The sequence below is a fragment of the Phyllobates terribilis genome, unplaced genomic scaffold, assembly GCF_046119375.1.
Source record: "Phyllobates terribilis strain yellow unplaced genomic scaffold, ASM4611937v1 Scaffold_4__5_contigs__length_816908805, whole genome shotgun sequence".
In the NCBI taxonomy this organism is placed as follows: Eukaryota; Metazoa; Chordata; class Amphibia; order Anura; family Dendrobatidae; genus Phyllobates; species Phyllobates terribilis.
In genome coordinates, this window is record NW_027362764.1 from 325900447 (window position 1) to 325928136 (window position 27690).

At 44.3% G+C, this 27690-nt stretch overlaps 1 protein-coding gene across 7 annotated transcripts in view; it reads right to left on the bottom strand.

The window, feature by feature from the left end:
* Positions 1 to 27690, bottom strand: part of LOC141265383 (triple functional domain protein-like) — a 1868493-nt gene that overhangs the window by 720698 nt on the left and 1120105 nt on the right. For all 7 annotated transcript variants that reach the window (XM_073678400.1, XM_073678401.1, XM_073678399.1 and 4 more), the window contains 2 exons: positions 12121 to 12190; positions 1770 to 1859 (listed from right to left, as the gene is read on the bottom strand). In XM_073678400.1, the coding sequence (XP_073534501.1) occupies positions 1770 to 1859; positions 12121 to 12190 (160 nt within the window). The remainder of the gene's footprint in view (positions 1 to 1769; positions 1860 to 12120; positions 12191 to 27690) is intronic.

The window sequence follows — 27690 nt, forward strand, 5'->3', positions numbered from 1 at the left end:
AAGGGGTTAAACAAGGCTATCACCTCAACTCAGTAACCTAATTTTCTCCTCTTCCCTCTCTCTAATTATTATTCAGAATCTGCTCTCTACCATTCATCTTTCTCCACATCCTCCATGCACACGATAACTGCACTTGTTACTGTTAATTGCACTTAACCATACTGGCTGATGACCGGATCATGCAGCCTTATGTGAAAATCCCTATTTATTATAATTGCTAGACCTGAAAGAACAAGCACTTTTCACCTATTGTGTCCCCCCTTTTCCTTGTAGACTGTAAGCTTGAAAGCAGGGACCTCACTCCTGATGTAACTGTTAAACTGTCTCACCTTGTATTGAATCTATTGTCTGTAAATGTCCCCACTTAATTGTAAAGTGCTGCGACATATGTTGGCGCTATATAAATAAAAATTATTATTATTATTATTAAAGGCTATGAACACATTGTTTTTTTTGCCTGACTGATTTGGAAAATTGCTGAGTTTTTGCAAACTGCAGCATGTCACTTCTTTCAGCGGTTTTTTTAGTATTTTTTCACCCATGGAAAGCAACAAATAAGTGCAAAAAACGCAGGTATCAGGTTTTGCTGCGTTTTTGGTGCAAAACGTTGGACGTTGAATCATGTTTTTTTATGCACTACACTTTATCAGCATGCACAAGAGACAAATGCAAATAACAAAAATGCAGCAAATAAGTATCAAAACTTGCTTTTTGTAAGCAGCTTCATTACTGCCAAGAAAGCAGGTTTTTCCTGCAGAAAAAAAACACAGCAAAAATCCATTGTGTGAGCATATCCCCTATCTCTGCTTCTTTCCCTGGATTAATAGAAGGTATCTGGCTTAGAGCACTGAGGCTATCTACTGTATCTTTAGTACTTCAAAAATTTGGTCTCTCTGGTTCTTATCTTCAAGCAACTCTTAGGCTATGTTCACTTGTTGCTTTTTTACTGTGTTTTTAATGCAAATTAAAAGCTGTGTTTTACAGTGCTAGCAAAAGCTATGACATTTCAGAAATCTTATGCACATACATTGGGTTTTTTGGTGACTGAATTAGAAAACTGTGTTTTTGGAAACTGCAGCATGTCACTTTTTTCAGCGCTTTTCAGCATTTTTGCAGCGTTTTTCACCCATAGAAAGCAATGAGTAGGTGCAAAAACGCAGCAAAAACACTGGTATCAGGGCTTGCTGCATTTTTAGTGAAAAATCATGTACAGCAGGATGTGAAACACATTTATTTTTGTAATTTCCCAAGTTTAAACTATAATATCTTGTTGTTTTCACCTGAGAATGGCAGTTAGGATTAGTACAGTTTAATTAAATAAGTGATGCGTACCATAAAACCATGGATACCTAAGTCACTGTAATGCCCTGCACAAGGGGTAAGTGACATAGCGAATCAGTAGAACTATACTACATTTCTAATTGGAGGCATTTGCTAATATTATTATTAAACCTACTACATATTGGGGATGAATCTTGGAGATGGGAATAATCCCTTAAGCTGTACTCCTTCAACTTTTAAGAGATTTATTCTTACTACTCCATGGGTCAAAATTAATATGAATTTACACCCATTTTTCAGTATAATCAAAAAGACATAAGGGTTACACTAAACATATTTTACATTATTTTATTTCCGCCTTAAAAATAAAAAATATCAACAGTGTATAAGCTATGATTAAAAAATATACAAATATTTTTGATAATTTGTTATACAGCTTTAGGAGAAAAGAGAAATAGTTTACTACAATATCACATATTTGCACTTACATCAAAATAAGATCCTGCTTGTTCTAATATGAGTTGGGTGGAGTCAGGTTTATTTTTGCAGTAAGACACATACATCTGAAATTTGTCAGCCTGTGAAGAAACACCACATGTTAGGCTACATTATTTTCATCAATTATTTAAATATGTATGTGAATAATGTACAAACTAAAAAAAGAATTGAAAACATGTTATTCTGATTACATAGGTATAAATAAAAACTTCAGCTATTAAAAGGGGTGTCCGCTGTATTTTAACAAATGTGTTAAAAATGTGATTTTGTGTTACATCAGTTTTACAAGTTCTTCACCTGTGAAACAACATATCTACCCCTCCTAGTTGAAAAACTGTTTTTCCATGTTCAGTTTTTAATTTGAGGAAGCTCATGTGACCAGTCTTGCGCTTTCATCAACAAGCATTTTGAATACAGTAACGCTGTGCAGTCTGGAAAAAGACTAAACTAAGAAGCTTGCAAAGCTGAACCTGAAATAATCTAATAGTATTTTAGGTCTTAATACTTATTCAGTAGTTTACAGTGACACACATCTGCCTGTGCAGTTGGTTCAGTTACACAGAGGCTCAGAAAGAGGGGGGAAAGGAGTAGCGCTGGAGAGTTTCAAACCTATGTCTCCTCTGTTTGAGAGCAGACAATTATTTTGGCAAGTAAGTGGCAGCATCACAGAGCCGCAGTACAGTATTCTGCTGTCCACTCATTTTCACTAGAGGCTGTCACAACTGAAAAAGTTTGCGACGAGTAATGATCACAACTTCAATGCGTACCTATTTGCCAGTCGGCAGTTATTTAATAGCCCGTTATTTAAAGGCAGACCGTGGTTCAGACGTGCACTGTACAATCTGTATTAAATGTCGAGTAAATTCCTAACATTCATGCGAAATGTATCAATATTGCCAGACAAAGGCCAAAGAGTTGACCTTTTGGCCTCTGTCTGGCATATGTATGACAGTATCCCTGTAAAAAAAAGTATGAAAGAGTAATATTACAATATTTTATATCGAGGTATCCTCTAAAGGAAACTAAGCATTTAGCAGATGTCATAATATCATATGGGTAACAAATGTCATTGTTTGGCATTCATCATTGTCTTCCGTTAAACGTTTACATCCTTTAGATCCAGTGATGTCTTTGCCTATATACCATTACATTACTGGAGGTCAACAAGGCAGCTGGAATCAGGTTTTCTATAAAATGGCTACCAATATGGCTATATATCTGAGTGCCAAGTCTTCTATTCTACATTAATGGGGTACTGGTAGCAGGACTCCTGGACTCAGTGAGTTTGGTGACTCTCATAACAGCCACACTCCCACACCAGTTGATGGCTGGGAAAAACATGGGTGTGCCACGTCTTCACGCGGACGCCAAGGACAACCCTATTGCCAGAGAGACTATACACACTGACTGTAGAACTGAGTCCCATGAGGTTGGGGTGGTCGAGGATCTGCTCCACCCGGTGATAATAGGGCGGGACTTCAGTCTGTTCTGCGGCGGGATGCGGGGGTGCCAAGTGTCTCGACCAGGAGCAGGTTACACCATGGTGCATCACTGTCGCAGTCCGAGACAGAGGGGTTTCCCTCTGTGTCCTTGCGTGGGACGAAGATGAGGTGGTGACCCCAGTGGCTGAGATTCCGGACTTGGGGGTGTCTGGGGGGAACTTTGTTATTGCACAGATGTAGGATCTTACTTTGAAGTATGCCTTTGACAATGTATCTGTAATCAATGGGATTGCTCAAGAGCCGGGGGATGACACTAGGTTCCCATATTTCTCACTCAATGGGGAACTTCTTTATTGGGTCACTAACCCAAAAGGGGAAGTAATAGAGCAGTTGGTAGTGCAGCGACCCTATAGGTGTAGAGTGTTAGGCCTGGCCCATTCTCAAATCTTGGGTGGGTATCTAGGAGTAGACAAGACTCGGGAGCTAGTAGTACAAAGGTTCTACTGGCCTGGATGTCACCGGGAAATTGTTAACTACTGCCGGTCCTGTCCCACCTGTCAGCTAACGGCTCCAGTATCCCATTTCCGCAGCTCCCTAGTGCCATTAACTATCATAGAGGTCCCATTTGACTGGATTGCCATGGACCTTGTCGGACCCTGGTAAAGTCCGCCCAGGGACACCAATACATCCTGGTTGTATTGGACTATGCAACTTGGTATCCGGAAGCGGTACCATTGAGAAATTCCTCCACCAGAAGAATTGCCAGAGAACTGGTGCATATTTTCTCCCGGACGGGTCTGCCAAAGGAGATCCTGAGGGACAAGGGAACTCCTTTTATGTCGAAGGTGATGAGGGAGTTTTGTAAGGTTCTCCAAATTACGAACGCCTGTATACCATCTACAGACGGACAGACTGGTAGAGAGATTCAACAAGACCTTGAAATCTATGTTGAAGATGGTCGTGGAGAAGGATGGGCGAGACTGGGATTGCCTGTTGCCATACCTGCTATTCTCCATTAGGGAAGTTCCTCAGAGCTCTACGGTGTTCTCGCTGTTTAAACTGCTATATGACACCCTCGGGCACTTCTGGACATAGCAAAGGAGACCTGGGAAACAGAGGTTACACCCCACTGTAGTGTCATCGAGCATGTTGCCCAGATGCAGGACTGGATCGAAAGGGTGATGCCAATCGTGAAGGAGAGCATTCTACAAGAAAAGAAGCCCAGGCAAGGGTCTACAATAGGGCCGCAAAGCTGAGACAATTCAGCCCAGGAGACCGAGTATTAGTACCCATGGTCGAGAGTAAGTTTCTGGCTAAATGGCAAGGGCCGTACAACTTGGTCGAGAAGCTGAGTGAAGCTAATTAGAAAGTCTACCAGCCGGGTAGAAAGAAGCCATACCAAATCTACCACATCAACTTAATTAAGCCGTAGCGGGACAGGGAGCATGTGGAAGCTACGTGTCTGGAGGCCAGTCCTGAAGCAAGGGTCGAGGACGTCACAGTGGCGAAGACACAATCACCGGCCCAAAAATAACAGTGAGGAGAGCTCATAGAGAGAAACCGAGACCTGTTCTCAGAATTGCCCAGATGTACGCAAGTTGTGGTGCATGAGATCTTAACGGAACTGCATGTACGGGTGAACCAGAGGCCGTATTGAATTCCCGAAGCCCGTCGTGAGGTGATCTCCAAAAAGGTGAGGAGAATGTTCCAGGAGCTGAAGCACGCCCTGTGTAACCAGCCGGTCTTGATAGTGCCTGACTTCCAAAGAGAGTTTGTGCCCCAGACAGACACATCAGACGTCGGCATAGGAGCTGTCTTATTCCAAGAGGTAAATGGGGAGGAACATCTTATTCTTTACCTGAACAAAAAACTATCGGCCTGCAACTATGCAATTGTGGAAAAGGAGAGCCTAGCCATCAAGTGGGCGGTTGACACCATTAGGTACTACCTATTAGGCCACAAATCCAGACTGGTCTCAGACCATGCCCCCCTCAAAAGGATGAGGGAAAGGATAGGGAAAAATGCACGGATGACCAGGTGGTTCCTGGCCCTTCAGGACCTTAGTTTTTTCAGTGGAGCACAGGCCCGGGAAATTACATGCTAATGCAGATGTCCTATCCAGATTTCCCTGTCCAACTAGTGAAGGGGCCAGAACCCCTGGCTTCTGGCAGAGGGGGGGAATATGTGACCAAGTCACTGGCAGTGTGGAGGAAGGGAGATATGTTTCACTGAGGCTGTTAGCCTCAGTGATGTGAAACATGGAAGTTTTTCCTGTACATTAGGTGCAGAGAGGGTTAACGGCCCAGGTTTACAAGGGCATGTTTTTAGTGGATGGGGAAGTGAAGGGCGGTATGCCATCCACTATATCTCCAGTCCAGGAAATGGTTTGGGCTATAAATAGCCTGCCTTTACACTCAGGTGTGTTCAGTGTCTGGAGAAACCTGCTCAAGAGAGGGGCTTGCATGTGTTGTGCTGAACCTGTATTTAACCCTGAGTGGAAGGACCCTGCCCGGTTTCCGGGCTATGCTGCATCTTAGTATTTTGTTTTGCCGTGGTGCTAAATGGGCCGTGTTTACTTTATGGACTCTTTATGAATGTTTAATAAATCAACCCAAAATTGAAAGAGACGTTGTACCATGTCTACCTCCGCATACAGCCGAGCTTGTTGCTTTACCACAATATATATAGTACAGACCAAAAGTTTGGACACACCTTCTCATTTAAAGATTTTTCTGTATTTTCATGACTATGAAAATTGTACATTCACACTGAAGGAATCAAAACTATGAATTAACACATGTGGAATTATATAGTTAACAAAAAAGTGTGAAACAACTGAAAATATGTCTTATATTCTAGGTTCTTCAAAGTAGCCACCTTTTGCTTTGATGACTGCTTTGCACACTCTTGGCATTCTCTTGATGAGCTTCAAGAGGTAGTCACCGGAAATGGTTTTCACTTCACAGGTGTGCCCTGTCAGATTTAATAAGTGGGATTTCTTGCCTTATAAATGGGGTTGGGACCATCAGTTTTGTTGTGCAGAAGTCTGGTGGAAACACAGCCGATAGTCCTACTGAATAGACTTAAAATTTGTATTATGGCAAGAAAAAAGCAGCTAAGTAAAGAAAAACAAGTGGCCATCCTTACTTTAAGAAATGAAGGCCAGCCAGTGTGAAAAATTGGGAAAACTTTTAAAGTGTACCCAAGTGCAGTGGCAAAAACCATCAAGCGCTACAAAGAAACTGGCTCACATGAGGACCGCCCCAGGAAAGGAAGACCAAGAGTCACTTCTGCTTCTGAGGATAAGTTTATCCGAGTAACCAGCCTCATAAATCGCAGGTTAACAGTAGCTCAGAAGAGATACCAGGTCAATGCCACACAGAGTTCTAGCAGCAGACACATCTCTTCAACAACTGTTAAGAGGAGACTTTGTGCAGCAGGCCTTCATGGTAAAATAGCTGCTAGGAAACCACTGCTAAGGACAGGCAACAAGCAGAAGAGACTTGTTTGGGCTAAAGAACACAAGGAATGGACATTAGACCAGTAGAAATCTGTGCTTTGGTCTGATGAGTCCAAATTTGAGATCTTTGGTTCCAACCACCGTGTCTTTGTGCGACGCAGAAAAGGTGAACGGATGGACTCTACATAACTGGTTCCCACCGTGAAACATGGAGGAGGAGGTGTGATGGTGTGGGGGTGCTTTGCTGGTGACACTGTTGGAGATTTATTCAAAATTGAAGGCATACTGAACAAGCATGGCTACCACAGCATCTTGCAGGGGCATGCTATTACATCCGGTTTGCGTTTAGTTGGACTATCATTTATTTTTCAACAGGACAATGACCCCAAACACACTTCCAGGCTGTGTAAGGGCTATTTGACCAAGGAGGAGAATGATGGGGTGCTACGCCAGATGACCTGGCCTCCACAGTCACCAGACCTGAACCCAATCGAGATGGTTTGGAGTGAGCTGGACCGCAGAGTGAAGGCAAAAGGGCCAACAAGTGTTAAGCATCTCTGGGAACTCCTTCAAGATTGTTGGAAGACCATTTCCGGTGACTACCTCTTGAAACTCATCAAGAGAATGCCAAGAGTGTGCAAAGCAGTCATCAAAGCAAAAGGTGGCTACTTTGAAGAACCTAGAATATAAGACATATTTTCAGTTGTTTAACCCTTTTTTGTTAAGTATATAATTCCACATGTGTTAAATCATAGTTTTGATGCCTTCAGTGTGAATGTACAATTTTCATAGTAATGAAAATACAGAAAAATCATTAAATGAGAAGGTGTGTCCAAACTTTTGGTCTGTACTGTACTCACTGTCAGGATTCAGCTCTGCTTGCTGGTTCCAGCAGTCATCACATGGCCACTTCACTCATGCAATTTTCAATCTTACAGTTACGTGACAACTAGCAGATTCTATTCTTGCTTCTCTGTTTTTCACTGAACATTTAGAGAGTTATAAAGAACAGCTCGTCAGCATGTGACTAAAGTGTGCAAAATCACAAATGTGCTTGGTGGGAAGGAGGCCTCAAACTGAATTCTTGCCCCGGGTGCCAGAAAACCTAGATACACCACTGTCTGGAAGAGACCATGGGACATCCAGCAGGATATTGATCACATCCAAATACCAGGCCTTCCAAAGCCAATCTTGAGCAATGAGAATGACTAGAAAACCTTCTGCCCTGATCTTTTTGAGAAATCTGGGTAGAAGCATTAGAGGTGGAAAGTGATTAGCACCTAACCTAAGACAGGACTGAGTCAGACTTTGCCTCCAACTGACACTACACTAAACTGAGGATCAGAGGCATAGCTAGGGTTTTGGTTCAGGGGGGATTAAACTTCTGAGTGGGCCCCTAACCAGGTAACCCTGATTACAACTATAATGGCGCACCCTAATAGTGGATATAAGAGAACCTCAGCAGATAACTGCGCTGTTACTGAAAATAATCTCTATACAAAGACCAGCACTGATGTTACCGCCATATGGTGACCATATATTGATAGATGCCAGTCCTGCAGAACATATAAGAAATCACAGCACAGTTATATATAGTAACTTACAGCTGACGTAAATTCTGATTAAATTGTTCACTTTTCCCGTCTTTTCCATCTGGCCCAGACCGACATGACAACTTCTCCAGACAGGACTCAGAGTCTCAGGTCTGCAGAGATCACAACAAAGACACATTTGACTCCTTACATTTCAGGCCCCGTCCTCATCTATTCCCAACCTTAACAAACCCCTCACCCTGCTGATATCCCAATACTGAGAATCTGTTGCTGTATGTGTCCCTATTACTGCACCTGCTGTGTGCTCTCTAGATGGTAAAATAAACCTCTAGAATATAGTAATGGCGTGTGCAAGTGCCCTAGAAAACAGAGCCCACATTGTGCCCCCTAGAAAGTAATAATGCCCTCTGTGTGCCCCTCCGACAGTCACAATAACCTCAGTTTCCCTATAACAATAAGTGCCCACTTAACATTTAATAATGTCCTGAGACTCCCCCCATTTACATCTCCCCTCTACACTGTATGATGTTCTCCTATACACAGTATAATTCCCCCTCACTGTATAGCACCCCCCACGCCATATACTGACCCCTTAGTAGCCTCCAAATTGATGTGTCCAACACAGTGTGGGGGCCATCTTACAATCTCCCACATGGTATTATGCCACCCACACTGTGCAAAGATCCCACATTATCTCTCACACTGAATGATGGCCCCCACACTATACAAAGACCCCACATTATCTCCCACACTGTATGACCCTAACAGTAATCCCCACACTTTTTAAATAGCCTACATATAGTATAATGCACCAGATAGTCCTCAATATAGTATAATACACTCCTATAGGCAGAGTCTGTAGTACAGTGGGTACGGAAAGTATTCAGACCCCTTTCAATTTTTCACTCTTTGTTTCATTGCAGCCATTTGGTAAATTCTAAAAAGTTCATTTTTTTCTCATTAAAGTACACTCTGCACCTCATCTTGACTGAAAAAAAATCAGAAATATAGAAATTGTTGCAAATTTATTAAAAAAGAAAAACTGAAATATGACAAGGTCATAAGTATTCAGACCCTTTGCTTACACACTCATATTTAAGTCACTTGCCATCCATTTCCTTGTGATCCTCCTTGAGATGGTTCTACTTCTTCATTGGAGTCCAGCTGTCTTTAATTAAACTGATAGGACTTGATTTGGAAAGGCACACACCTGTCTATATAAGATCTCACAGCTCACAGTGCATCTCAGACCAAATAAGAATCATGAACTCAAAGGAACTGCCCAAGGAGCTCAGAGATAGAATTGTGGCAAGGCACAGATCAGGCCAAGGTTACAAAATAATTTCTGCATTACTCAAGGTTCCTAAGAGCACAGTTGCCTCCATAATCCTTAAATGGTAGAAGTTTGGGACCACGATAAGTCTTCCTAGACCTGGCTGTCCACCCAAACTGAGCAATCGTGGAAGAAGAGCCTTGGTGAGAGAGGTAAAGAAGAACCCCAAGATCACTGTGGCTGAGCTCCAGAGATGCAGTAGGGAGATGGGAGAAATTTCCACAAAGTCAACTATCACTGCAGCCCTCCACCAGTCTGGCCTTTATGGCAGAGTGGCCCGACGGAAGCCTCTCCTCAGTGCAAGTCATATAAACGCCTGCATAGAGTTTGCTCAAAAACACATGAAGGACTCCCAGACTATGAGAAATAAGATTCTCTGGTCTGAAGATAGAATTATCACCAAAAAAGTTCTAAGCGGTATGTGTGGAGAAAACCAGGCACTGCTCATTACCTGCCCAATACAATCCCAACAGTGAAACATGGTGGTGGCAGTATCATGCTATGGGGGTGTTTTTCAGCTGCAAGGACAGGATGACTGGTTGCAATTGAAGGAAACATGAATGCGGCCAAGTACAGAGATATCCTGGATGAAAACCTCTTCCAGAGTGCTCTGGACCTCAGAATTGGTCGAAGGTTCAACTTCCAACAAGACAATGACCCTAAGCACACAGCTAAACTAACAAAGGAGTGGCTTCAGAACAACTCTGTGACCATTCTTGACTGGCCCAGCCAGAGCCCTGACCTAAATCCAATTGAGCATCTCTGGAGAGACCTGAAAATGGCTGTCCACCAACGTTCACCATTCAACCTGACGGAACTGGAGAGGATCTGCAAGGAAGAATGGCAGAGGATCCCCAAATCCAGGTGTGAAAAACTTGTTGCATCATTCCCAAGAAGACTCATGGCTGTACGAGTTCAAAAGGGTGCTTCTACTCAATACTGAGCAAAGGGTCTGAATACTTATGACCATGTCATATTTCAGTTTTTCTTTTTTAATAAATTTGCAAAACTTTCTACATTTCTGGGTTTTTTTCAGTCAAGATTGGGTGCAGAGTGTACTTTAATGAGAAAAAAGGAAATTTTTAGAATTTACCAAATGGCTGCAATGAAAAAAAGAGTGAAACATTTAAAAGGGTCTGAATACTTTCCGTACCCACAGTATAATGCTCCCTCCCATAGCCAGAGTCTGTAGTATAATGCCCCCCCCCCCTTATAGGCAGAGTCAGTAGTATAATGCCCCCTTATAGGCAGGGTCTGTAGTATAATGCCCCCAATAGGCAGAGTCTTTAGTATAATGCTTCCCCTCTCCTCGTAGGTAGAGTCTTTAGTATAATGTTTCCCCCCTCCCCATGGCAGAGTCTTTAGTATAATGCTTCCCCCCTCCCCATAGGCAGAATCTGTAATATAATGCGTCCTCCCTCACCATAGGCAGAGTCTGTAATATAATGCTCCCCCCCTCCCCATAAGCAGAGTCTGTAACATAATGCTCCCCTCTCCCCATAGGCAGAGTCTGTAATATAATGCTCCCACCCCCCCCTCCCCATAGGCAGAGTGTGTAATATAATGCTTCCACCCCCCTCCCCATAGGCAGAGTCTGTAATATAATGCTCCACCCTCCCCATAGGCAGAGTCTGTAATATAATGCCCCCCCTCCATAGGTAGAGTCTGTAACATAATGCCGCCCCCCAAAAAAAATAAATAAACACAGTACTCACATCTCCTCCTCGTTCCCTCACTGCTGTGAGTGCCGGCCTGCACACATCTTCAGCACAGCGGGCCAGGTGCCAAGTGATGACGTCAGTGACGTCAGACACAGAGGACGCTATGGGGACTGATAGGAGAGGGAGCGTCGCGCTCCCTCTCTCATCACTGAGCTTGCAGTGATGGGCGGGGGGGCCCGATGCTGGCACCGGGGGGCCCCCCTCCTGCTCAAGAGTCCCATAGCGGCCGCCGGGCACGCCAGATACAGTTGAACTAGAATAGCTCCGGGTGGGTCTGGGTCCCCTCAGAGCATGGTCCCTTTGCCACCTCCCCGGTAGCTACGCTACTGCTGACAATAGTTTACTGGAGAGGAGCCAATTTTATTTAATTGCAATAATAGTGACAGCCTCCAGGTGGCGGCAGACTATTCAATGGTTTTTGTCCCCCAATACGACGAACGAGAAAAGATGATTTCTCAACAAAGCATCTGATATAAGGCATACAGGTATGTTGTTTTTTTTGTTTGTTTTTTTTAACAGTCTATAACCTGTATGACCATATTAATAGTTTAGATACAATAGGTCAAACGTTGTGACATATTCTTTTTAAAACGGGAATTTAATTTTATAAATATCCTAAATTGCAGTTTATATTTTATTATCTTACAAATATATTCCAAATATGGGAAATTCAGTTCTATAAGGTGTGAAAGATATCACTTGCCCTGAGACATATTATGGTTTACAATATAATACCTTTTAACAAAAATATATACACATAACACATACATTTAATAGCCCTTCCCATGCATATGCTCAACAAATATGAAGATTTCTTAATGAGAAAAATTACCCAGGTGACAAAGCAATGTCCTACATCTTCTGGCAGTTGTTCATATTTTTCAAGCTCCTTAAGAAATACACTGCAATAACAAAAACACATTACATCAGCTTTAGGTTAAATCACAATACTTTGTAAAAAAATATTTGCACTTATTAAACATATTACATTAGAGAATGCTTTAACCTACAACCCCTCTGCATAACTGCCTAACACCTTTGTACACCATCACCAAAGAAAGGCTTGCTGTCCTCCTACCCAAACTACATCTCACCACCTGCATGCTTGAACCAAAGCCATCCCACTAGGCTTATCCCAACCGTAATGCAGCTCCTGAAGGGGGTTGTCTGGTCTAAAACAACAAGTCTGCAGTCACTCTATGTGACTGCAAACTTTTAAATCCTCAATCGGGCCCCTGTGCACTGAATTCCAATTAGCAGAAACTTCAAATAGTTATTAAAAAAGAACAACAAGGTGGATTTCTTCACCAATTGTATCACTGGAATCCACATTACAGCATCAATGCAGCCATGTCTTTAGTGTACATTACAAAATAGTGCTGACAGGTTCTCTCTAGTGAATTTGACTTATCTTATTAGTGGTGTGCACTTCACTGGAATGTTTCTCCAGTCAGGGACACTAGCACTATTGATGAATTTGAAGGGCAAACATAGCCATGCTTCATCTTAGCTCTGCCCATTTTGCAGTAGCTACCTAAAAGTAGTGTGAAAATAACAAAAGTTGCAATATTGTGCTGCAACTTTTCAAAGTATTTTAAATAAGTTTTCTTGCAAAAACACTCTGATTAATTGCTGTTATGTGTAAAATTGAAATGTCAGTATACATACAATAGAAACAAAATGGAGGACGTTAACATGTAAAATAAGATTTTAAAAGGCTGAAATGTAGACTTTTATTAAACGTTAGTTCATAAAATGAGAACCTATAGCAATGTGTATTTTGAAAAATTAAGTTCTATACAGACTGTTGTTGAAGACGGTCTCTGTTGATGGCATTTTCTGAAAGTAAGGAACTTTCGACATTATGCCGTATTAGCTGTTTTAGATGGGAGTATAAAATCCAAAGAAACATCTCGTCGATCTTGTCAAATCAGTGGGAAAGATTTCACCTGTGTTTATAGAGCATGACATGTCTAAATTCATCTAGTTGCTCGGTGTTGGAGTGTTCCCCCCTAACACATACAGTTCTCTTCATCACACTTGTGTTCAAACCAGATGCGGTCTGCAGGTTTTGTGAAGATGGAGTAAAAGTAGTTGCATTGAAAGCTCCCCTGAGAGAAGGGGAAACGCCATCAGTATCTGATATTAAGCTATTTTAATGTAGAGGTGATCTGCATCTGCTCATTGTCATAGGACTGATATCTGCATACAGTGGGGAAAAAAGTATTTAGTCAGCCATCAATTGTGCATGTTCTCCCACTCAGACACCAATAAATCAGATGGGCCAAACCGACCTAGAATACACCAAAATAAATGAAGGCAAAAAACAACTATAAGACCCAAAGTTGAAAAATTGCCAATACTTTAATGAAATACATATTAAAAAAATACATACAATAATAATAAAAGCAAGACACCACAGATAAAAAAAGTGTTGTCGAGTGCCTGGACCAAAATGTGTATAAGCTGACAACTATGTCATACAGATAGCTAACATAAGTATATAATTAATAATTAATACAAAACACGGTATTCCATATCTCGAACAACAGAGAAGAGACATATATACTTATCACAGAGAATAATAACAATCCATAAATCTATGCATTAGTAATTAGCAGATAGCCTCTGTTGGTACAATATCCCAGTACAATCACATATACAAATATCAATGCCCAAAAGGACTATAGAGAAAGCTGAGATATGACCATAGTTACCAATGAGCTCAAGGGTCCCACCACTCACCCGATGCGCGTTTCGCACCCCTGGACGAAGCATTTTGGTCCAGGCACTCCATCACTTTTTTTATCTGTGGTGTGTCTTGCTTTTATTATTATTGTATGTATTTTTTTAATATGTATTTCATTAAAGTATTGGCAATTTTTCAACTTTGGGTCTTATAGTTGTTTTTTGCCTTCATTTATTTTGATGTTCTCCCACTTAAAAAGATGAGAGAGGCCTGTAATTGACATCATAGGTCGACCTCAGCTATGAGATACAAAATGAGAAAACAAATCCTGAAAATCACATTGTCTGATTTGGAAAGAAGTTTTTCAAATTTTGGTGGAAAATAAGTATTTAGTCAATTACAAAAGTTAATCTCAATACTTTGTTATATATCCTTTGTTGGCAATGACAGAAGTCAAATGCTCTCTGTAAGTCTTCACAAGGTTGGCACACACTGTTGCTGGTATGTTGGCCTATTCCTCCATGCAGCTCTCCTCTAGAGTAGTGATGTTTTGTGGCTGTCGCTGGGCAACACGGACTTTCAACTCCCTCCAAAGGTTTTCTATAGGGCTTAGATTTGGAGACTGGCTAGGCCACTCCAGGACCTTGAAATGCCACTCCTTCGTTGCCCTGGCGGTGTGGTTGGGATTATTGTCATGCTGAAAGACCCAGCTATGCTTAATCTTCAATGCCCTTGCTGATGGAAGGAGGTTTGCACTCAAAATCTCACGATACATGGCCCCATTCATTCTTTCATTTACACAGTTCAGTCGTCCTGGTCCCTTTGGCAGAGAAACAGCCCCAAAGCATGATATTGCCACCCCCATGCTTCACAGTAGGTATGGTGTTCTTAGGATGCAACTCAGCATTCTTTCTCCTCCAAACACGCAGAGTTGTGTTTCTACCAAACAGTTCTACTTTGGTTTCATCTGACCACATGACATTCTCCTAATACTCTTCTGGATCATCCAAATGCTCTCTAGCAAACTTCGGATGGGCCCAGACACGTAATGGCTTAAGCAGGGGGACATGTCTGGCACTGCAGGATCTGAGTCCCTGGCGGCGTAGTGTGTTACTGATGGTAGCCTGTGTAACGTTGGTCCCAGCTCTCTGCAGGTCATTCACTAGGTCCCCCCCGTGTGGTTCTGGGATTTTTTCTCACTCTTCTTGAGATCATTTTAACCCATGCTCTTCTAGTTGCTCATAACTCCCGCGGGTGTCAGCTGTATGCGACAGCTGACATCCTGCGATGTCAGCCTTGGACAGTTTTGTAATCGATCAGGGCTAATTAACCCCGTATATACTGCTGTTAATTACGACACACATATTTAAATGGTTGCAAGGGGGTTGCAAGACCCCCTTTATAACCATCGGACCACCACAATGAGAATTGAAGGTGCCGATGGTTAACATGGTACCCCGAAATCAGCGTTAGTGATATAACAAAAATAAACAAAAAAGCGCACATATAATTGATATCACCATGTGATCAAAAAGACATATGTAAAAAAAAATAGTATAAATGAAAACGCCAAATCATTCTGCAAAAAAACAAGCCCTAATATGGCTCATTCGGCAAAAAAATAAAAAAGTTACAGCTCTCAGAATGTGGCAATGCAAACAACAATTCATTTTTGTAAAATATTGTTTTTAATGTGTAAAAATAGCAAAGCATAAAAAAAAACAATATAAATCTGGCATCGATGTAATCGTACCGACCTGATAATCAGTGATAATTAGTCTTATCACTTTTACTGCATGGTGAACAGAGCAAAAAACAATAACTGAAGTGCTGTTTTTTGTTTATTCTGTGTCTGAAAAATCTAAATAAAAAGCGATCAAAAAACGTTATGTGCCCCAAACTGGTACCACAAAAATCTTCACCAAAAAATGAAAAAAGTTACAGCTCGAAGAATATGGCAATAAATAAAACCCCCTACATTTAATAAACAAGCATTTTTACTGTGTGACAGGAGCAAACCTAAAAAAAAACAACAAATGATATAAATCTGATATCTCTGTAATCGTACCAACCCGAAGAATAAATCCACCTGATCACTTATACCGCATGGTGAACCATGTAAAAATAATTCATTCTACCTACTAAAAATTGGAATAAGGCTCGGCTCACATTTATCCTATGCACTCAAATGAGCGCTTGCGTCAAGACTTCAGTGTTAATTCCCCCGATATTTCGACAAAGCCACTGACGGAACTACTCACTTATAAGGCAGATGGAGTCACTTTCGACTGGTCTGTGTTCCAGCGATGTCCCATCATGTTAGGAGTCTTTTCAGCATACAGGTGTGGGCAACCACAGATCTGCGCCCGCATAAAAAGATGAATACCACCAGAGCAGTCGCCAAAAGGAGTACGAAGTGCCTCCGTCTGCCTCATTATGGTAGGTGGTTCCTTTAAGGATTTTGTCTAAATTGCATTTTTTGTGTGATTTACACGGAAACCCTGACATAAATGCACACAAGGTTGTGATCTCAGCCTTTATGCTGCAAGCAATCGAAAAATATTATCTATCCCAAAATGTTAACAATAAAAACGCTAATTTATCCCTTCATCATTAGATCCATCATCTGTCACTGGAACTATAGGAGGTTCCCATGTTACTGGCAGAACAAAGACTCTAGAAAAGCAATGGTTCCCGCCTCTTCAAAAGCCAGTGGAATCTGTGCTCTCAAATGCAAATGCCCCCCTCCTGAGCCCCACTGTGCCTAAACCACAGTAAGCGGGCACACATTTGGCATTATAGTAGTGGGGAAACACTTAATTTACGGGGTGTGTGTCACCAGAAGCACAAGCTGGGCCCAAGTATGGGGGCACTACACTATATGGAGGCACAATATATGGGCACTAAACTGGCATATTTGCAATTCTCCAGAAAAAAAGCCTGAAATGGATGTTACAAAATAGTAACTGAAGCCATAGATGAATTAATTGAGAGGTGCAATTTCTACAATAGGGTCACTTTGGGGGGTTTTCTGCTGTTCTGGCACCTTTGGGGCTCCGCAAATGTCGTCTGTAAACTATTCTACCAAAATCTGTGCTCCAAAGTCAAATAGTGCTCCTTCCTTCTTAGCCCTAACGTGCGGCCTAAGGCTGCGTGCCCACGATGCGTTTTTCATGCGTTTCCGCTGTGGAATTTCCGCAGCGGAAACGCATCAAAGAAGCATGGTAATCCGCAACCCATGGTCCCCAATGGCATTCCGCAATGTCAATGCACATGCTGCGGATTTTTCCGCAGCGTTTCTGCAGTGCTCATAAATCCGCAGCATGTTCATTAATTTTGCGGACGACAACGAACTGCCGCCATTGACTTACATTGAGACGCATATAATCCGTGACTGTACATTTGTACACGCGGATAATATGCGTTTCAATGTGCGGATGGTACCCAGGTCTGGAGGAGAGAGGACTCTCATCCAGACCTGGGTACCATTGTACCTGTAAAAAAAAAAAAAAAAAAAGATCACATCGATCGCACCGATCGCAGCGCGACCGCGCGGTGACAGGGCGGTGACCGGCTTGTGACCTGCCTGTCACCGCCCCATGACCCCCTGTAATGTGATTCAAGCCCCCAGACTGCTGTGATTGGAGCGATCGATGATGACATCGATCGCTCCAATCAGAGTACCTGAATACAGGTGACCGGCGGTCACAGGGAAGTGTCACCTCTCTGTGACCCCCTGTGGTGCGTGCTCTGCTCCAGCCATGTCTGATTGCACCAATCAGTGTTACCAATCAGATGGCTGGGGCACAACATGCACCACAGGGGGTCACAGAGAGGTGACACCTCCCTGTGACCGCCTGGTCACCTGTATTCAGGTACTCTGATTGGAGCAATCATTGATGACATTGATTGCTCCAATCAGATTACCTCCACCTGTCACCACGCCATCATCACCCTGTGACCGCCCTGCAGACCCTCACACTTGGTGAGGATTTCTACAGAGTGGTCACATCTGATGTGTCTGTGCTGGGCCTTGTAGTGCCACAGAATATTCTGTGAGACCACAAGACCATCTTCTCACTGTTCCAGTCGCTGCTGCTGCTGCCGCTGCTCCTGGATCTTCTGCTCCAGCTTCCTGGATCTTCTGTTCCTGACCTGCTGTGGTTTCTGCTCCAGAGCCTGCTGCTGATCCTGCTGCTGATCCTGCAGAGAAGACTTTGGTAAGTCTGTTCTCCCCTCATCCACCCCAATCCCCCCTCCCCTCTTTTTACCCCCCGTTACTTTTTTTTCTGCGTCCTGCAGCGGTCTCCAGCTCTGGTCCGAGTCTCCAGCTCCGCTCCCGGTCACCAGCGCCGGGCTCCTGGTCACCAGCGCCGGGCTCCCGGTCTCCTGCTCTGGGTCTTCTGTTCCAGTCCTGCTGACCCTTTGGTAAGTCCATCTCTGATCTCCCCTCATCCACCCCAATCCCCCTCTTCCCACTTCCCTGTCTTTTTACCCCTCTTCCCACTCCCCTGTCTTTTTATCCCCCTTCCCACCCCAATCCGCCTCACCCCAGTGTCCCTGTTAATTCTTTTGGTTCTGATCTCCAGCTCCAGTACCGGTCTCCTGCTCCGGGCTCCTGGTCTCCTGCGCCGGGCTCCTGGTCTCCTGCGCCGGGCTCCTGGTCTCCTGCGCCGGGCTCCCGGTCACCAGCTTCGGGCTCCCGGTCTCCTGCTCTGGGTCTTCTGTTCCAGTCCTGCTGACCCTTTGGTAAGTCCATCTCTGATCTCCCCTCATCTACCCCAATCCCCCTCCCCTGTCTTTTTACCCCTCTTCCCACTCCCCTGTCTTTTTACCCTTCTTCCCACTCCCCTGTCTTTTTACCCCCCTTCCCACCTCAATCCACCTCACCCCAGTGTCCCTGTTAATTCTTTTGGTTCTGATCTCCAGCTCCAGTACCGGTCTCCTGCTCCGGGCTCCTGGTCTCCTGTCCCGGGTTCCTGGTCTCCTGCTCCGGGCTCCCGGTCTCCTGCTCCGGGCTACCGGTCTCCTGCTCTGGGTCTTCTGTTCCAGTCCTGCTGACCCTTTGGTAAGTCCATCTCTGATCTCCCCTCATCCATACCAATCTCCCTCTTCCCACTCCCCTGTCTTTTTACCCCTCTTCCCATTCCCCTGTCTTTTTACCCCCCTTCCCACCCCAATCCGCCTCACCCCAGTGTCTGTTAATTCTTTTGGTTCTGATCTCCAGCTCCAGTACAGGTCTCCTGCTCCGGGCTCCTGGTCTCCTGCTCCGGGATCCTGGTCTCCTGCTCCGGGCTCCTTGTCTCCTGCTCCGAGCTCCTGCTCCGCGCTCCCGCCTTCCGGTCACCAGCGCCGGGCTCCCGGTCACCAGCGCCGGGCTCCTGCTCCAGGCTCCCGGTCCTGAAAGAAGAACAGAGAGGACTTTGGTAAGTAATCTCTGATCTCCCCTCATCCAACCCAATTCCCCTCTTCCCACTCCCCACACATCTGTGCGCACATCCAGCAGCCGCCGAGTATTGATCGGTGACATAGTTCACCAATCCACACTCGTGCTCGCTGTTTGCACCACATACAGTATTTCCTTTTTCCACACACTCTAAATAAAGTACTGACACACACACACACTCTCAATAAAGTATTGACACACACGCACCACATACATAACAAACAATGTCCTGCTCATCCCAAACTCAGTATTCAGCGGAGGAGGCATACGCTATTCTTGCCTCCGACACTGACAGTGAGGGTGAGGATCCCACATTTCTTTGTTTTTCCGACTCCTCGTCGTCTTCCTCCTTCTCTTCTTCCTCCTCTTCCTCAGGTTCTGCTGGCCCGCCCCGCCGTCGTCGCAGGAGAGATGTTCCAGCACCCCCCACTACTGAGCCTATATGGACTTCGCCCCCCGAAAATTATGAGCTGCTGATTCCTGATTTCGTAGCGGAATCAGGAATCAAGTTTGACACCACTGGCCTCACAGAAATAGACTTTTTCAAAGTCTTTTTCTCTGAGGATTTTATAAACCTCATGGTGGGCCAAACTAATTTATACGCTCATCAATTTTTAGAACAAAACCCCTCTTCATCATTTTCTAACTGGTCTCCTGTAGACGCAGTAGAAATGATGAAGTTTTGGGGCCTGGTCCTTCTTATGGGGATCTTGAAGAAGCCCGAGCTTCGGCAATACTGGAGTGTTGACGTTTTGTATAACACTCCAGTGTTCCGAATGGTCATGCCCCGGACACGCTTTCAGGCCATCTACAAGTTCTTGCATTACCAAGATAATACAAGGTGTCCTGCACGTGATGACCCGAACTTTGATCGTCTTTTCAAAGTTCGGCCGGTCATCGAACACTTCAACAACAAGTTTGGTGAAGTGTACGTGCCCCAAAGGGACATCTGTGTGGATGAGTCCTTAATTTCTTTTAAGGGGCGGCTTGGATTCCGGCAGTACCTGCCCAGTAAGAGGGCAAGGTACGGGATCAAGCTGTATAAACTTTGTGAGAGTACCTCAGGATACACTCACAAGTTTAGAGTTTATGAAGGGAAGGACTCCCGGATTGAACCCCCTGAATGCCCCCCCTGTTCTGGGAGTGAGTGAGAAAATTGTGTGGGACTTGGTGCACCCACTGCTTCATAAAGGTTATCACCTCTACGTGGATAACTTTTATACAAGTATCCCGCTCTTCAAGTCCCTCTCTGCGCGACGTACCGCAGCCTGCGGTACTGTCCGCAAAAATCAGAAAGGCCTCCCAAAGACGCTAATTGGGCAGCTGCTCAGAAGGGGTGAGAGCAGAGCCCAATGTAGCGACCACCTGTTGATGGTCAAGTACAAGGACAAAAGGGATGTCCTTTTCTTGACCACCATACATGGTGATGGCAGCACACTCAGCACTGTACGAGGTTCCACTACACAGGTCGTCAAACCAGACTGTGTAGTGGGGTACAACAAGTACATGGGGGGAGTTGATCTCTCTGATCAAGTCCTCCAGCCGTACAGTGCTTTGAGAAAGGCCAGAGTGTGGTACAAGAAGCTGGCCGTGCACATTGTACAGATGGCAATGCACAACGCTTTCCTTCTGTCACAATGTGCAGGCCAGACTTCTGCGTCGTATCTTCAGTTTCAGGAAACAGTTATCAAGGCCCTGATATATGGCAGCGGTGACAGAGCGGGCCCCAGTACTTCTGGAATTGAAGGACCGAGAATTGTACCAGGCCAGCATTTCCCAGGGCAGATCCCTCACAGCGGAAAAAAAGGAAAGTCACAAAAGAGGTGCCGAGTGTGTTATAAAAGTGGAATACTCAATGTTTAGACACACAGGGGCTCTCCAAACGCAACACTTTTTCATTTTTACGAATCAATTTGTGAAGCACCTGGGGGTTCCAAGTGCTCACTATGCATCTAGATAGGTGCCTTGGGGGGTCTAGTTTCCAAAATGGGGTCACTTGTGGGGGAGCTCCAATGTTTAGACACACAGGAGATCTCCAAATGCAACATGGCGTCCGCTAATTATTCAAGCAAATTTTACAATCAAAAAGTCAAATGGTGCTCCTTCCCTTCCGAGCCCTGCCGTGCGCCCAAACAGTGTTTTTTCCTCACATATGGGGTATCTGCGTGCCCAGGGGAAATTGCACAACAAATTTTGGGGTCCATTTTTTCTTGTTACCCCTGTGAAAATAAAAAAAATTGGGTATAAAGTAACATTTTTGTGAAAAAAGTTAAATGTTCATTTTTTTCTTCCACATTCCAAAAATTCCTGTGAAGCACCTGAAGGGTTAACAAAGTTCTTGAATGTGGCTTTGAGCACCTTGAGGGGTTCAGTTTTTAGAATGGTGTCAATTTTGGGTATTTTCTGTCATAAACACTAGAGATGAGCGTTGTTCTACTCGAACTGTTCGCCAATCTCAAATTCGAGCTGTTTTGGGCGGTGTTCGAGCCGTTCGGCGAACGCGAACGATTTGAGAAAAATTCGGCTGTTCGAGGTTATGTTCGATAACTGTTCGTGCACCAAAATCATAACTGGATTTTTTCTCAGTAATGATGAAAATTAATGTTAATACGCAGTTTGAGTGTACAGCGGGGTGGGGGGAGGGGCAGGGGATGGATCTCTGCAGGAATAATGAAGATCTCCATTTTTTTTTCTCTTTCCCGCATTTACAGTGGGGAGGTGCAATCTGTCAGCCTATCAGCAGCGCACACACAGAGCGAAGTGCTTTTTTTCACACAAGCAAGGGCATGTGTCATTGGCAGTGTATGTCACATGTCCTTGCCCTATAAGACCAAGCCATTTTCCCCGTCGCCACCATTTTCTCACTGCTGCAGCTGCGTGTTAGACGGCACCGCTGTTGCTGTGTGCGCTATACCTTGTTAATTTCAAGCCAATTTTCGCACAAATCTACAGATAGCTTGGGAGTAGGGAATAGTTGTGATTGCAGTCCTTTTAAGGACTAGGTTACAGCATTTCCTACGACTTTTATCAGGCAGGTCTGTGCTCTTAAATAGATAGATTGTGGGAGTAAAGACTAATTGTAATTGCAGTCCTTTTCAGGACTAGGTTACATCAGTTCCTATCAGTTTTTGCCAGGCAGGTCTGTGCCAGTGCTGTGCAAGTTTTTTTCACAGCATTTGGCTGAATCTAGCAAAGCTAATCCTTTTTAGCCTATTGCAGAGTGTGTTAGTCAGTGGAGTAGCCTATCTGTGTTGCAAGATATACCACCTGTGTATAGAATACCAATTTTTTTACTGCACCTAGTGAAGTAAAATCTTTTGGGCATAGCATCATTCTATTAGTCCATCTATACTGACCTCCATCAGGTTGCAAATTGAATATAATTATTTTCTGCATCTAGCTCTGAAAAAATATTTGGGCTTCTAGCAGTGTGTGGGACTTGTTCTATTAGTCCATCTATACTGACCTCCATCAGGTTGCAAACTGAATATAATTTTTTTCTGCATCTAGCTCTGAAAAAATATTTGGCCTTCTAGCAGTGTGTGGGACTTGTTCTATTAGTCCATCTATACTGACCTCCATCACGATGCAAATTCAAAATAATTTTTTGTCTGCATCTAGCTCTGAAAAAATATTTGGCCTTCTAGCAGTGTGTGGGACTTTCTCTATTAGTCCATCTATACTGACCTCCATCAGGTTGCAAATTAAAAATAATTTTTAACTGCATCTACCTCTGAAAAAATATTTGGGCTTCTAGCTGTGTGTGGGACTTGTTCTATTAGTCCATCTATACTGACCTCCATCAGGTTGCAAACTGAATATAATTTTTTTCTGCATCTAGCTCTGAAAAAATATTTGGCCTTCTAGCAGTGTGTGGGACTTTCTCTATTAGTCCATCTATACTGACCTCCATCAGGTTGCAAATTAAAAATAATTTTTATCTGCATCTAGCTCTGAAAAAATATTTGGCCTTCTAGCAGTGTGTGGGACTTGTTCTATTAGTCCATCTATACTGACCTGCATCAGGTTGCAAATTAAAAATAATTTTTTGTCTGCATCTAGCTCTGAAAAAATATTTGGCCTTCTAACAGTGTGTGGGACTTTCTCTATTAGTCCATCTATACTGACCTCCATCAGGTTGCAAACTGAATATATTTTTTTTCTGCATCTACCTCTGAAAAAATATTTGGGCTTCTAGCTGTGTGTGGGACTTGTTCTATTAGTCCATCTATACTGACCTCCATCAGGTTGCAAACTGAATATAATTTTTTTCTGCATCTACCTCTGAAAAAATATTTGGTCTTCTAGCAGTGTGTGGGACTTTCTCTATTAGTCCATCTATACTGACCTCCATCAGGTTGCAAATTAAAAATAATTTATATCTGCATCTAGCTCGGAAAAAATATTTGGCCTTCTAGCAGTGTGTGGGACTTTCTCTATTAGTCCATCTATACTGACCTCCATCAGGTTGCAAATTAAAAATAATTTTTTGTCTGCATCTAGCTCTGAAAAAATATTTGGCCTTCTAGCAGTGTGTGGGACTTTCTCTATTAGTCCATCTATACTGACCTCCATCAGGTTGCAAACTGAATATATTTTTTTTCTGCATCTACCTCTGAAAAAATATTTGGGCTTCTAGCTGTGTGTGGGACTTGTTCTATTAGTCCATCTATACTGACCTCCATCAGGTTGCAAACTGAATATAATTTTTTTCTGCATCTACCTCTGAAAAAATATTTGGCCTTCTAGCAGTGTGTGGGACTTGTTCTATTAGTCCATCTATACTGACCTCCATCAGGCTGCAAATTAAAAATAATTTTTATCTGCATCTACCTCTGAAAAAATATTTGGCCTTCTAGCTGTGTGTGGGACTTGTTCTATTAGTCCATCTATACTGACCTCCATCAGGTTGCAAACTGAATATAATTTTTTTCTGCATCTACCTCTGAAAAAATATTTGGGCTTCTAGCTGTGTGTAGGACTTGTTCTATTAGTCCATCTATACTGACCTCCATCAGGTTGCAAACTGAATACAATTTTTTTCTGCATCTACCTCTGAAAAAATATTTGGGCTTCTAGCTGTGTGTGGGACTTGTTCTATTAGTCCATCTATACTGACCTACATCAGGTTGCAAATTGAATATAATTTTTTTCTGCATCTAACCCAGCCAATAGTTTTGGCCTAATACCACAGTTTGGCCACTCAGCTCTGCTCGGTTCCCATCCATTGTTTTTTTGTGCAAACAACTCCAGAGTTGTGAATTAGTTAACCACCAAAATGAGTGGAAAAAGGCCTGCTGCTGGTGGAAAGGGGAATAGGCGTGTTGGGAAGGGGAAAAAAGGTTGTGTCTGTGGGGTAGGTGTTAAAGCAACAGTAACATCTGCAGAAGAAAGACCATCTTCCAGCCAAACTAAAATGTCTACTTCTTTTAGCGGACAATGTGATAAGATCCCTTTCTTACGGCCACGCCAATTGCTACAAATTCCAGATGAGGCACAAAAACAGCAGGTGCTTCAACGGATATCAAGTGCTCCTTTAAGTGGGCTCTCCTCCACATCAACTTCAACATCACAAATACTCCAGTCCTCAAAGGTGTCACCCCAATCGCACTTGCTTCCTCACAGCTCCCAAATCTCCAGCTGCCCGTCTGAGTATGAGGTAGAACAGATGGTTGAGTCTGCAGAGCTGTTTACTCATACTATAGCCTGGGAATCAGAGGTCGACTCCAGGGCTTATGTGAATCCAGACGAGGAAATGATCTGCACTGATGCCCAGAATCTTTATGAGTCGGATCCAGGACCAGACGCAGAAGGTTATGACCATAATGTAGACCCTCATTCCCAAACTGTAACTCCTGTTGGTGGAGACAATGAGGAAGACGATGATGAGACTCAAATACCTGATTGGAGCGACAACTTTAGTTTTTTGTCAGGGCAGGAACAGGTTGGCTCTGAGGACGACGGGTGTGATAACGCACAGGGTGATGATGATGAGGTTGGAGATCCCACTTACTGTCAACCCACAGTCAGCCAAGAGATGAGGTCAGCAGAGGAGGTGGAGGAAGATGCTAGTGACGACGAGGTCAGGTTGTGCCTTCCTGGACAGAGACGTAGTACTGGAAGCACGTCAACAACTGCATTCTCAAACACAACTCTGCCTCTCACCACAAGTCGTGGTGGCTCTTCAGGTCGCATGGGTGCTAAGCCTTGCATAGCCTGGGCATTTTTTCAGATCGATAAAGATGACCCAACTCGTGTTATCTGTAACATTTGTCAGCAAAAGCTAAGTAGAGGCCAAAAAATACATAGTTTGAGGACTTCATGCATGAACCGGCACATGGACATGAAGCATAAGTTGCAGTGGGAAGCTCAGTGTGCTACAATGCGGCCTAGCCGGCCGGGCCAGCCACCGTCTGCCATATCTTGTGCATCCGCGGCCTCTTCATCCTCTGTGACTGGGGGGGCAGCAGTCACACCTGTTTTGGGGCGCAGACCTGCCACCTCTTTACCCGCAACAGCCAGCGTGATTGGCAGGTCATCATTTTCTTTGGAGGTGGTAACACCAGCTGGTGTTGAGCGCTGTCCGACATCGATAGCACCACCTTTGGATCAAGGCAACCTAACATGTCCGCCTGCATCTTCCTCACAGACCGGCAGTTTGCCGGGGACACCCTTATCAACCCCGTCTAAGCCCAATAGCCAGCCCTCGGTCCCTCAGATGTGGACAAGTAAAAGACCATTTCCTCCTAGCCATGAGAAAGCTAAGAGGTTGAATTTCACCATCTGCAAGCTCTTGGCTACAGAAATGCTGCCTTTCCGCCTGTTGGACACAGAGGATTTTCGAGACCTTATGTCCGTCGCAGTGCCCCAGTACCAGATGCCCAGTCGGCACTACTTCTCAAAGAAAGGTGTGCCTGCGCTCCACCAGCATGTCGCACACAACATCACCGCTTCTTTGAGAAACTCTGTGTGTGACAGGGTGCATTTCACCACAGACACTTGGACGAGTAGGCATGGACAGGGGTGTTACATGTCGCTGACTGGGCACTGGGTAACTATGGTGACAGCAGGACAAGGGGCTGCTGTCCAAGTCTTGCCGTCCCCACGAGTTGTGCGTCAATCCTCTTTATGTCAAAGTTCCTCCACTGCTTCTGCCTCCTCAACCTCGTCTCGGTCTTTCACCTGCACCCAAAGCCTGTCAGGTCATGCCACAAGCTTTCTAACTGCGCAGAAGGGATCCTGCACACCTCCTTACTATGCTGGCAGTAGGGCTCAACATCATCAGGCGGTTTTTACTTTGAAATGTCTGGGAAATGTGAGTCACACAGCTGAGGAGTTGTGGTCAGCTCTGGAGAACCAATTTCATGAATGGTTGTCTCCACTGGACCTGAAACCAGGGAGGGCCGTGTGCGACAATGCTGCAAACCTGGGTGCGGCCCTTCGCCGGGGCAATGTCACACACGTGCCTTGTATGGCTCACGTGTTGAACCTGGTTGTCCAGCAATTTTTAGCCCACTATTCCAGACTAGATGGCCTTCTGTAGAGGGCACAGTCGCTGTGTGCTCACTTCCGCCGTTCGCATCCCGCAGCTCAGCGACTTACATCTCTACAGAAGTCGTTGGGCCTGCCACTTCACCGGCTAAAATGCGATGTGCCTACCCGGTGGAATTCAACTCTGCACATGTTGCAGCGACTGTGGCAGCACCGACAAGCCCTGGTGCAATACGTTCTGATGTATAGCCTGGGCCAACGAGATCCAGAGGTGGGGCAAATCACGCTGGAGGAGTGGTCTCAGATCAGGGACCTATGCACCCTTCTGCACAGTTTTGAAATGGCGACGAAGATGTTTAGTGCTGACGATGCCATTATCAGCATGACTATTCCGGTGCTTTACAAGCTGGAGCACATGTTAAACAGAATTCGGAGTCAGGTGGTGGCACAAGAGGAGGTGGAGGAAGTAGAGGAGGAGGAGTTGTATGCGGAAGGGCTAACATCTGCAAGGTCTAGACGGTCGGCAGCACCAAGGCGGCATGCATGTGAGGGTGGGGGAGATGGTTTTACCAGGGCGCATGGTAGCAGCCAAACTAGTGAGGAAGGTGCAGGAGCCCAGGAAGAAGTGGAGGACGAACTGATGGAAGACTCATCAGATGAGGGAGACCTTGATCACATTTCTGTTGTGCGAGGTTGGGGGGAGAGGACAGAGGAAGGAAGCATGATTGTTACCTCGCCACCAACACAACAGGGACTTGGTGCTCCTGGATGCGCAA